Genomic DNA, 13,041 nt, shown 5'->3' on the forward strand with positions numbered 1-13,041 from the left:
CTATGTTTTCTGTTGCCCCAGAAGGTCGGACCAGAACCAATGGGTTGAAATTAAATCAAAAGAGTTTCCATCTAGACATTAGGAAGAATTTTCTAACCATTAAAGCGGTTCCTCAGTTGAACAGGCTTCCTCGGGAGGTGGTAAGCTCTCCTTCCCTGGAGGTTTTTAAAGAAGAGGTTAGATGGTCATCTGTCAGCAATGCTGATTCTATGATCTTAGGCAGATGATGAGAGGGAGGGCATCTTGGTCATCTTCTGGACATGGAGTGGGGTTCACGGGGTGCAGGGGGGAGGTGGTTGTGGGTTTTCTGCATTGTGCAGGGGGTTGGGCTAGATGACCCTGGTGGTCCCTTCCAACTCTTATGATTCTGTGTCATACCTGGCCCTCATAACAATTGAGTTTAACACTCCTGACCTAGGGTTTATGTAGACAGGATGTAGATGTTCCATGATCAGACCTCTCATCATCTTTTCGTGGTTAAGAAGACCTGCACACACACACCCCTTTGGATTGGAGCTATGGTGTGAAGGATAGGGGATTCACACTTTCAACATGTCCGAATAGAAACAGGATGCTTTCAATGAAACATTTAAAAAATAACTTCGCATGCACTTCAGGGTTACTCAAACTGAGCTGGTCAAAAACAAACCTGGTGGTTTCCGTTACACATACCTTTGTTTTCTCCCTTAATTTCCCACAGCAAACATACCATGCCCTCAGGGGATAAGCATAGCAAAACCAGTAACAGAATACTGAGTTGATAAGCCAAAGAGCGATTTTCACTTTTATCTACTTTGGAAACTTTCAAATCAATTCCTAGGTGGACTGAAACTCTGTTAGTGCAGTCAACATTGTATAAGATAATCAAATGACATTTTGATTGCCATCTCTATGACCTATGCCAACTTCCTTTCCCAGGAAGAAGCAGATTTGATTGCTACCTGCAAGATGGCCACCCAGTTATAAAAAAATCCACATTTCCAAATTGTCAGGGGCCATATTAGTGATTCTGGGAGGGAAGGCAGCATGGTATAGCCCGATCTCGCCAGAACTTGGAAACTAAGCAGGGTCAGCACGGGTTAGTATTTGGATGGGAGACCACCAAGGAAATCCATGGTTGCTATGCAGAGGAAGGCAATGGCAAACCTCCTCAGTCTCTTGCCTTGAAAACCCCATAAGTAGAGTTGCCAGGTCCCTCTTCGCCACCGGCGGGAGGTTTTTAGGGTGGAGCCTTAGGAGGGCGGGATTAGGGAGGGGAGGGAGTCACAGAGTCCAATTACCAAAGCGGCCATTTTTTTCCAGGTGAACTGATCCCTATCGGCTGGAGATCAGTTGTAATAGCAGGATATTCTCCAGCTAATACCTGGAGGTTAGCAGCCCTACCCATAAGGGGTCACCATAAGTCAGCTGCGACTTGACAGCACTTTACACACACATACACACATATTAGTGATTCTACAACCCCAGACCAAACCTGAGGATGGGGCACCAGAATCACTCAAGCAGCCCAGGGGGGTGATTAGCCGTAGGGCAGTGGGGGCCCTGACCACCCTACAGTTAATTACCCATCATGCTGCCTTCAGGCAGTGCTGAGGAGGCCATTGAGCAGACCCACCACTTACAGCTGATTGCCTTCCCCCTGCCCCCAAGCTGTGTGTGTCTCAGAAAGCTTGGGGAACCAGTGGCAATTCCATGGCAGTAAGGGCTTCTGGGCAGGGTGTAGCTAGTACCTGGAGGTTGGCAACCCTACGTGTTAGTCTTTTCTGAGTTCTGTGGCTATTTTTAAAAAAATTATTTTGCATTAAATTTGCCAAGTAGAAGTTTGCCAAGTAGACAGAAGTCCTTTTAACAGAAGTTTGATGAGTGGAAATGAAGAGCTGGAACTTTTCATGGTATGAAGTTAAACAGCTCCCCTTGAGAATCAATTAGATATTAAACTGACATGGGAAGGACCAGTTTGGAAGGTGGGAACCATACTTTATAGCAAGTAGGACTGTGTATTTGAGTTAACATCTACGGTTCCTAGGGACCAGAGAATGCCAGATCCTAAAATGCTCGGTCGTCCAGAGAGCTCTGTCTTGTACAGTTCTTAAGGATTTTTTTTGTTCGTGTCAACAAATTTGCGAGAACATTTTATAGCTGCAGTGCTTTTCCATCTTAAAACTGCAAAAGATTATGTTTCTTGCGACATGACAATTTGACGTTGTGCTTAGTTACTTATACACTAACCGTTTATCATACATGTTTAAAGTTGAAGTCTACTCTCTCTCTTTTTGCCCCAGGCATAAGAACAAAATCAATCAAGACGATATTTATTTGTTCTTTTTGTTCGAATGACCTTAAGGGATATTATATGGGGAAAAGCCACAGTCTTGCTGTCTGCAGCATGTCAAATTACTTCCCCAAATTCCTACTGCTAATTGTCATGTTCTCTAGATATAGAAGTCAAAGGTAACTTGGTTGTTTTCCTGCAACCAGCAGTTAGCTAACCTAAATGTATGACAGCACAAACAAGATAACTAATCTCACTTCAGGCAAGCCAGTAAAACACTGTTTATTTACAAGATAGTGAAGCCAATGCAATCATACCTGACATTCCCAAGGAACAAAAACAAGGAGAAATTAAGGTTTTAGAGGAGGAAAGCTTTCTCTAAATAATAATTTAAAAATTTAAGATTATCTAAAGCCTCACTGAATTTGAAAGGAAGTTGGATTTCTTCCACCTAGAAGGGAGGGAAACCTTACCTTTCTTTTAAAGGCCACATAATGACTCATAACAACAGAACAGAAAACCCCAAAACACTTGATCAAATTTGGCATTTCAGTTTGGTCTTCATCAAACTTGGGAAATAGACCTTCCCGGTAATGTCTCAAAGTGTGTTGCAGCTAAAGGCCAGCATTTCTGATAAAAATCAAATTACAGAGAGATTTTCTTTCCCCTCCCCTATTATTATGATGCACATCTTGAGGAACACCAATCCATGGAAGATTACATAAAACATTTGCAAGTGTGACTCACACCATGCTGTAAACACACTCGCTTCAACTACTCATAGTCATGAGCTCTGAGTTCGTTGCAGAGAAACACCCTGCAGATACTGCGCCCTGCCTGTTAAGGGTAGAGAAAAGCAGTCAGAATTGGGCTGTGAATGCCAGAGAGCAGCCAGTGGTTCATTTTTGCGGTAGCAGGGATTCTCACAGGAAGATGCTCATTTTTTTTTAAAAAAAGAAACCCCAATCTTTTGAAAGCCACCCTGAATTATAATTTTTGTGTGGCTTTGAAGTGACTTAAGGCATAGTTCATGCAAACTAGCAAATGAGGCAGTACAATCACTGGTGGATAGGGTTGCCAACCTCCAGGTACCAGCTGGAGATCTCCTGCTATTACAACTGATCTCCAGCTGACAGAGATCAGTTCACCAGGAGAAAATGGCTGCTTTGGCAATTGGACTCTATGGCATTGAAGTCCCTCCCCTCCCCGAATCCCATCCTTCTCAGGCACCACTCCAAAAATCTCCAGGTATTTCCCAACCCGGAGCTGGCAACCCCACTGGTGGAGTAGGATTAGAGTCGTCTGAACTAGCCACCACAGCTAACAGTCTGAACTGCTGGTATAAGTCAGTTTAGGCTTGTACGGTCAGTCTAGCTGTCCCAATCAATGCATACTTAAGGTGTGACATATTGATCATTATGTCAGCGTAATGCTGTAAACTCAGCAGTATGGACCAAATACATAGGCATAAGTGCCAAGATCTGAAGTGTTACAAGTCTTCCATCTGTTTTTTAGCCGATAGGCTGGCTTCAGGGATGTGGTTTGTTTTATGAGATGGACAACCCTGGGATTCAGGTCCTCCATCTCCACCAATCTCCTGCTGTGCCTTCAAATCCTCCTCAGGGATGAAGATGCCATGTAAGCCCAGGTGCAGTTCTACGTTCACCGTTGCCCGAGCAATCTCCTTGAAAGTTTTAGCATCCAGTATGAGCAGGAAAGGTGGCTTCTGGGGTTCTGTCGTCACAATGGTTGTCAGGATAATACCTGAAGGGGCAAGAGAAGATACGCTATAACAGAATTCTGGAAGATGAGCAGAATATGCATTTTATTTTACGTGCAACCTTTGGTGTTAGGCCTCAAGGCAGCCTCAGTACTTTGATGATAATATGTTTCCTGCAGAATGCACTGGGGGAAGGGAGGGTATAGGATTGCCATCCTCCAGGTACTAGCTGGAGATCTCCTGCTATTACAACTGATCTCCAGCCAATAGGGATCAGTTCCCCTGGAGAAAATGGTAGCTGTTGGCAATTGGACTCTATGGCATTGAAGTCCCTCCCCTCCCCAAACCCCACCCTCTCAGCCTCTGCCCCAAAAACCTCCCACCGGTGGCAAAGAGGGACCTGGCAACCCTATGAGGGTAGCACCTTGGTAGTGTGAAGAACATACCCTATTGGTGACCGAAACAAAATTAGGGAAGATACATGGCTCACTGTCACTGAGTGAGCCTCAACTACATTGCAAGGTTGTTGTGAGGATAACATATAGGAGAACCATGAATAGTACAGCCCAGAGTGGCTTGGAGGAAGCAGCATTTTAAAAAAAGTCCTAGCATGCTTTTTAACATTTTCACGAAGCAATCAATGAACCAACATTTTATTACGACGACCAAGTGATCCGTCAACAACAATTTAACAGCACAAAGCAAAAAATTGCTCAGCTGTCACAGCCCATGTGGTAGTATTGAGAAAGATCTGGTGCAGGTTAAGAGCATGAGCTGCGAGTCAGGAGTTCCCCATCTCAAATCTTGCCTCTGCCGTGACCACAGAAAGGAGGCTCGGGACAAGACATTGGTTTCCCAGCCCTGCTTCCATTTGTCATGTGGTGATGATAATATTGGCCAGCCTTATAGGATTGTAAAAATTAATGAGTTAATATTCATGAAGGCACACTCCAAAGTTCTATATCAATCCCAGACTCCTTACGATATTATTTTTTTAATTGCATGCCTGAAAGGTTGTACTTTTAAATATAATCATGGCATAATACCTAGCTTTTCATTGCTGTTGGTGTATAAACGACAGCTATAATTTATTAAACACATAAACACATGAAGCTGCCTTATAATGAATCAGACCCTTGGTCCATCAAAGTCAGTATTGCCTACTCAGACAGGCAGCAGCTCTCCAGGGTCTCAGGCAGAGGTCTTCTACATCACCTATTTGCCTAGTCCCTTTAAATGGAGATTCTGGGGATTGAACCTGGGACCTTCTGTATGCCAAGCAGATGCTTTACAAACTGAGCCTCAGCCCCTACCCTCTTATTATTATTATTATTTATTATTGTTCCAAAATTTGGCATTTGGAGCTATTTTTTTTGCCTTTGTAAGCTTAATGGTCTACGATGTATCCCAGGTGCATGTGCAGAGAGCAGAAACTCCTTTTGATGGGGTTTTTTTGCCCCCAATCTGGAGGTAAGGGGGGGGAGTGGCATTTCTCCACACAGCTGGGCATTCTCCCAAATACACAGAATCCTCTTCCCCAATTCGCAGCGGACATTGTTGTGCACATTACTCCATCCGCACAGGGATTGGCACCTAGCAGATATACAAATGAGCCAACCAAAGCCAACTCTTCATGCATCTGACGAAGTGGTCTCCAGTCCACCTAAGCCAGCGACGCAATCGATCTGCCTGTTAGCATACAGATGCGATGGGTTGTTTGTTGTTCTCTCTCAGCCTCACTTACATCAGAGAGTTGTTATGAGGAGAAAAATGGGAGAAACCTGTGGACGCCGCCCTGGGATTCTTGGAGAAAGGGCGAGACATAAAAGCACTGACAGATGCGCTAGTGATTATTAACAAAGGAAAGTGACATGTGTCAAAAGCTTCACTCTCAACATCCCACATCAAGCTAGTATTATCGGGTGGAAGGAACAAACAGATGGGAGCACAAGCCCAGCGCTCTCTTAGGCAAGAAGGTGGCCCAGCTTCCAGTTCAGAGAGATTCTGGGCTACAGTGATGAATAAGCTGTAAGGCTAAATGGGTCAGATGTAAGATTTCAGTCACAGGTCATTTATGCATGGGAATTTTACCTGAGGTTCCTTGCTCGCTGGACCCACACTTTCCTGTTGGGAATCTATGCACCAGCAGTCTCCAAGCTCAAATCAAGTCCCCGCCCTTAAAATGCTGCTTTGTAATTGGCTTACTTGTAGTGCTTACTGTGAGAGAAAATTCCTCCCCAAAACCCAATTGCCGCATAAAAAAGGATTCTAAGGACAACGACATAAAAAACCGAGCAATCTGAAAGGAAGGTCGTGGGAAGAAATCCAAGCCTCGGTTTTAAAAATATTTTCTTCTGCTCAGAAAGAGCTCTGAGGAAGCAGGAAGTATTTCAATCCCCGCCTCTGGACGTGCTGCTATGTAATTGGCTGTGAGCGAAACCAAGCTTGCGTGTCCTGTACTTTGCCTTATGCATGGGGATTTCACCCGGGCTTTGCTCAGGGAAGATGGAAGAGTCGGGTTAACAGAGCAATGGAAAGACCTGGACATTGCAAGGGCTGGCAGCGAGGTCATCTCTAATGGACAGAAAACTCATGCATAACTCCAAGGAACAACCAAGACCGGGGGCAAACATGAGTGAAAGTATCCATGCATAAACAACCACAGGCTCCATTCAGACATTGCACAAAACCAGGGTTTGATTAAAATGTGGTTAGTGTGACTGTTTGAACCCAGTTCACTCCACTAACCATGGATCTGAAAGCCAGCATAGTGTCGTGGTTAGAATGTCAGACTAGGATCTGGGAGACCAAGGTTTGACTCCCTACTCTCCATATTTACTTCGAAGTTAACCCCACTGAGCTCAATGGAACTTTCTCCTACACAACAAATTTTCCCAAAAGATAAAGGACAACAACAGAAGGCGGAAAAACTTGAAATGCTGTTGTATCTGCTAAGTCAGCTCTTCTGCTTAGATTTAAAAGGGAGGGGAAAAAACACCTCTTTCATCTCTAGAACTCTGTTCAACAATTCAAGGTGGACCCTTTGATGATAAGCTGCTCCTATAGATTGCGTGAAAGATCCATTATGTGTGTTCATGTGTTAAGGCTGATCATAGCTTTGCTTTGTTCTTAGTTCGGTACTGTCAGTGAGTCAGCTGAGTTGTCAGTATGTTTGGGCTGATTATGCAAGCCAGTTGTAGGGCTGTCAAAGAAGAATACTTTGTGCAAACAGAGCCATTAAAAATTCAGTGATCCTTTTTGGTTACTGGAATTCTGCGAAGTAATGATTGGATTTCTCACATCAGTTGGAAGAGTGGTAATAAATTTAGCCAGTATGGTGAAGAAAACATTTCGCTTGAACGCAATATTCAATCACAGAACCCACCTACTTCATCTGTTCTACAGGGTTGTTGTGCAGGTAACTCCCCATGAGCTTACTGTATGAAGCGTGGGATTAAAAATTAACGAAGGCAACAAAAAGGCAGAGCGCACACTTTGATGCAAAACATTGTTAAATTCAGTTTCTGACATCTCCTGTTCAAAAAGATACCTTGTAAAATACTTTAGCAAGGCTAGAGAAACTCCTCAACTACTTATGATACAGAATCTCCCATTTTTAAGCAGTTGAAACTTATCTGAACAACGCTTGTGACTCTCCACCATTTATTTACATGTGCTAATTAGTTGAGTATGACAAGTGAATGGTTGTCCTGTTTTTCCCAATTAGACTGCCACTTTACATAATTACATTTCGCTCTGTACTTCCTACATTTCGTCGCCCCTTGATCTGCCATTTTTCTTTTCCACAAACTTCCTACATAAAATGTATGAAAAGCAGGGATCCACTTGTTGTGTCTGAGGAAGTGTCCTCTAGTCCACTAAACCTTAAACTGGAATAAAATTGTATTAGTTCTGAAGGCGTTTGTTTTGATGCAACATACTAATGGGTTGGATTGAATCAGCTTTTTCCCTCAAGCTCACCAATCCCTCTCTATACTACAGCCCTCATTCCATGTATCTTTTGTACAAGCCAGTCCCATTACTAGGGTTACCAACTTCCAGGCGATAGCTGGAGATCTCCTGCTATTACAACTGATCTCCAGCCGATAGGGATCAGTTCACCTGGAGAAAATGGCCGCTTTGGCAATTGGACTCTACGGTATGGAAGTCCCTCCCTTCCACAAACCTCGCCCTCTTCAAGCTCCATCCCAAAAACCTCCCGCCGGTGGAGAGGGGGGACCTGGCAACCCTACCCATGACCCCAGCCTAGCCTTTTGGTTCTAAGGAGACCTTTCTTCCAAAGATAAAGGTCCCCTGTGCAAGCACTGGGTCATTCCTGACCCATGGGGTGATGTCACATCCCGACGTTTTCTAGGCAGACTTTGTTTACGGGGTGGTTTGCCAGTGCCTTCCCCAGTCATCTTCCCTTTACCCCCAGCAAGCTGGGTACTCATTTGACCGACCTCTGAAGGATGGAAAGCTGAGTCAACCTTGAGCCGGCTACCTGAAACCAACTTCCGTTGGGATCAAACTCAGGTCGTGAGCAGAGTTTGGACTGCAGTACTGCAGCTTTACCACTCTGCACCACGGGGCTCTTACACCAGCAGAAAAGCTGCTTTTTTCTTTTTCCTTTTACACCAGCAGAAAAGCTGCCTTGATCCAACTCCAATATGGCTAACCGTCTAGAATAACGAGAAAGACACACAAAGACTTTGTTCAACCTGGAGGAGATACTGATGTGGTATTACCAATTACGGCTTTTGTGAGCAATTATTGTACTTGTATACATTTAAACTTAGCATAGAAATGTCACACCTGCTATATATTTTGCATTTTATGACCTCTTGATGCCCATTGTTTACATTTTCTCCAACTAAGGGTCGCACCACATGTATCTTGAGGATGTGGGTTCTACTTCACAGAAGTTTATGCCACAATAAATCCATTTGTCTTCAAGGTGTTATCAAGGTTTTATTTCTTGGGCTGCAGCATTCATCTTTATTCCCACCCTCATGAACAGGAACATAAGCTGCCAGCCTCCAGTTCGGGTCAGGACATCTCCCGGAATTACAACTGATCTCCAGACTACGGAGATCAGTTCCCCTGCAGAAAATGGCTGCATTGGAAGGTGGACTCTCTGGCATTATGCCTCACTGAAGCCCTTCTCCAAGCCCTACCCTCACCAGACTCCTTCCCCAATATCCAGGAATTTCTCAGCTGGGAGTTGGCAACCTAAAACATCATGTCTCTTACCATCATCTTCTTCTTTGGCATTAGGACTCGGTACAAATACTGGTTCTGCTGGCCAACAATGTTCTTCTTCCCAATGAAGTTTTCTTTTGGTCAGAACGTCAAATTTAGCTACCTAAGTGAGTGAAGTAGGAAAAAGAAATCAATCTCCCTCCTCGTTTAGGTCTTATAGGATGACCGTGACCTAGGGTTGCCAGGTCCCTCTTCGCCACCAGTAGGAGGTTTTGGGGGCGGAGCCTGAGGAGGGCAGGGTTTGGGAGGGACTTCAATGCCATAGAGTCCAACTGCCAAAGAGGCCATTTTCTCCAGGTGAACTGATCTCTATCGTCTGGAGATCAGTTGTACTAGCGTGAGATCTCCAGCTAGTACCTGGAGGTTGGCAACCCTACTGTGATCATAGGGGGATTGTGGGAAAGGGAGATTGTGGGAAGATGTATAGCTACGGCCACATGGCCTGGATTTCATGTTTTTAGCTTGGTGGTAAATAAGCAGTTAGGACAATGAATCACAGACAAGTCATGCTTCATGTTATGACCCAAAGATGCCACTGGTTGATCCATTGGGTGGAGGGGGGGATGGAATCCTGAGTCAGATTGAGTTGCTACCAAGAAGCCCAAACTGGATCCAAATATTGTTTTTCACCATGTTTTCTTTAACCTTAACACCATGAGACGTCAAAACCTTAGAGGTCAACAAAACATGAATTTAATTCAAGTGCTTTAGGTTGTTGTTAAACGTGCAGCATTAAGCACCCATTATTATCACTGAGTGACATGTAAGGGATATTAAAATAGGTCATGGATTCTAGAGGTGGAACTGATGCAATCCATATTCTGATGAATGCTAATTCAACCTTCCTTTGAAAAGCTGCAGAGAAAGGAGATGCAATCCCTGCCCTAGGCAAGGACCAGTTCTAGCTTTTGAGGTCACCTGGCAAAATGCTGTCCAGCGGGCCCCTTCCCAGGTACTGCTGTGATGCAGAGAGAAAGTAAAGAGCTCCTCTGCTTCTAATTCATCTGTTCAACAAGCAGCAGCAGCTGCTTGCTACCAGCAACAATGACTGCCACTCATTAGCCTGCCCTTCTCTTTGGGGCGACAGCTGCTGCTGATCTTAGGAGCTACCAAGGAATGTCAGCCTCCAGGTGGGACCTGGGGATCCCCCAGAATTACAGCTCATCTCCAGACTATAGAGGTCAGTTTCCATGGAGAAAATGGACACTTTGTAGGGTGGACGCTATGGCATTGTACCCTACTGAGATCCCTGTCCTTCCCTGGCTCCATCCCAAATTTCCTGGAGTTTCCAAACCTGGAACTGGCAACCCTAGAGCTATCAATGCCCACACGAATGGGCAAATGGCCAACCAAAATGCAGCAGCTGCTGCTGACTCTTCTGACTATCTGGGAGGGGGAGGGGAGGAAGAGGAGGGGAGGAAGAGGAAAGCGGAATGGATAAGAACATAAGAAAGGCCATGCTGGATCAGACCAAGGTCCATCAAGTCCAGAAGTCTGTTCACACAGTGGCCAACCAGGTGCCTCTAGGAAGCCCACAAACAAGACGGCTGCAGCAACAGCATCCTGCCTGTGTTCCACAGCACCTAATATAATAGCCATGCTCCTCTGTTCCTAGAGAGAATAGGTATGCATCATTACTAGTAGCCATTTTGACTAGTAGCCATGGATAACTCTCTCCTCTATGAACATGTCCACTCCCCTCTTAAAGCCTTCCAAGTCGGCAGCCATCACCACATGCTGGGGCAGGGAGTCCCACAGTTTATCTATGTGTTGTGTGAAGAAATACTTCCTTTTATCTGTCTTGAACCTCTCACCCTCCAGCTTCAGCAGATGACCCCGTGTTCTGGTATTATGAGAGCGGGAGAAAAGCTTCTCCCTGTCCACTCTCTCCATACTATGCATAATTTTCTAAAGAAACTGAAGGGGCGGTTTTACATGGGTTGCAGAATTAAATCAATTATCCATAGGCTGCCCCCATGTACACATGCATGTTACACATTATGGGGTGCATGGAAGAAGCTCCTCCCCCCTGGGAAGACCTGGCCCAGCAATGTAATTAATTTTTCAAAATTAACAGAATCTACATTGAGCCCTGTAGGTGGAGGAGCTGCATTAAATGGGTAAAAGCAAACTTCATTCTCTATTAACTCTGTGGGACCCAGTAGAGAGGGTGCAATATAGGAGAGAGAGCATAGCCTGACCCACACTGCAGTGGCAGTTTTAGCCAGTTGTATGGCAGCTAGGGTGGCCCACATTTGCATTGCTGGGTGTGGGTTTGGGCATACATTTTCATTGGCATTGAAACCAGGACAGGAATATTCATCTCCAAACATTCAGAGTGTGATCGCACCATTTTGCATCACTGTATGCTGTTCAGGGTCAGTGAGCATGAAATCTGATCAAAATGGATGGCACAGTTATGCGCTACTGTCGAGGCGATGGAACTTGTTTGAGTTTGCATGAGTCAGATTAAATTGCACAGAACAAAAACAGACTGAGACTTTCTGTTTAAAAGAATCAAAAATCGTTACTAATAGGAACTGGGATACATAAAATAAGAAATCCTTTCTACATTGTCAGTTACCTACAAACTTGCTAGATTTCTCTAGCAGGAATCTATGGCTTAAGGATGGCCTTCTCTGCTCTTGAGAGGGCAGAGACGATCCTTGCTGCTTCTGTGGAAAAAAAGTGGAAGAAAAAAAGGAGGGGAATAAAACCCAACCTAAAAACAAAAGCTGGGTACCCAAGGTTGGGTGAAAAGAAAATATATATAAGTCTATGTATAAATACTGAAAGTATAATTTACGAGAAGTGCTATATAAAAGTTAAAATTATTTAAAAGCATTAAAATAGCACAATGGCATTTCCTGAGGTTGATAGCTATAACCAAATACCAAATGCGTTTCGGCCTATGGGGCCTTCATCAGTGGTTAATTAAAACCCTTTGAAAACCTGCACACATTTACAGAAATACATTAATGAATACAAATACAAACAGTTCAAACCCAACCAGGCATGTATATATGTTGTAAATTCTATTCCCAATTACTCAAACATCTGGTATATAGGTTCTTGCTGTAATACTGGTTAGTATAAGTCTCTCAAATACTATGTGTGCAGGTATCAACCTAGTAGCCCAATGTCAACAGATCTCGGAAGCTAAGCAGGGTCAGACCTGGTTGGTACTTGGATGGGAGACTGCTAAGGAAGACCAGGGTCGCTACGCAGAGCCAGGCAATGGCAAATCACCTCTGAAGGAGAGCCAGCATGGTGTAGAGGTTAAGAGCAGCGGACTCTAATCTGGAGAACTGGGCTCGATTCCCCACTCCTCCACATGAAGCCTGCTGGGTGGCCTTGGGCTAGTCACAGTTCTCTCAGAATTCCCTCAGCCTAGGGTTGCCAGGTCCCTCTTCGCCACCGGCAGGAGGTTTGTGGGGTGGAGTTGAGTAGGGCGGGTTGGAGAGGGGAGGGACTGCAATGCCATAGAGTCCAATTGCCAAAAGCTGCCATTTTCTCCAGGTGAACTGATCTCTGTTGGCTGGAGATCAATTGTAATAGCAGGAGATCTCCAGCTAGTACCTGGAGGTTGGCAACCCTACCTCAGCCCCACCTACCTCACAAGGTGCCTGTTGTGGAGAGGAGAAATGAAGGCAATTGTAAGCCGCTTTGAGACTTCCTACGGTAGTGAAAAGCAGGTTATAAAAACCTCCTCGCATTGAAAACCCTACAGGGTCTCCATTAGTCGACTGCGACTTGACGGCAAAAAAAACGCATGTATAGTATTGCA

The 13,041-nt window shown here is 44.7% G+C and overlaps 1 protein-coding gene across 1 annotated transcript in view; it reads right to left on the reverse strand.

Moving 5' to 3' along the window:
- Positions 1-3,761: 3,761 nt before the first annotated feature.
- BCO1 (beta-carotene oxygenase 1) overlaps positions 3,762-13,041 on the reverse strand; it is a 37,929-nt gene continuing 28,649 nt past the window's right edge. Inside the window, exons 10-11 of the mRNA XM_056862835.1 lie at positions 9,246-9,357; positions 3,762-4,036 (exon numbers count right to left, since the gene is read on the reverse strand). Coding sequence (XP_056718813.1) covers positions 3,762-4,036; positions 9,246-9,357 — 387 coding nt within the window. The remainder of the gene's footprint in view (positions 4,037-9,245; positions 9,358-13,041) is intronic.

Source organism: Euleptes europaea, chromosome 17 (assembly GCF_029931775.1).
Source record: "Euleptes europaea isolate rEulEur1 chromosome 17, rEulEur1.hap1, whole genome shotgun sequence".
NCBI classification, from domain to species: Eukaryota; Metazoa; Chordata; class Lepidosauria; order Squamata; family Sphaerodactylidae; genus Euleptes; species Euleptes europaea.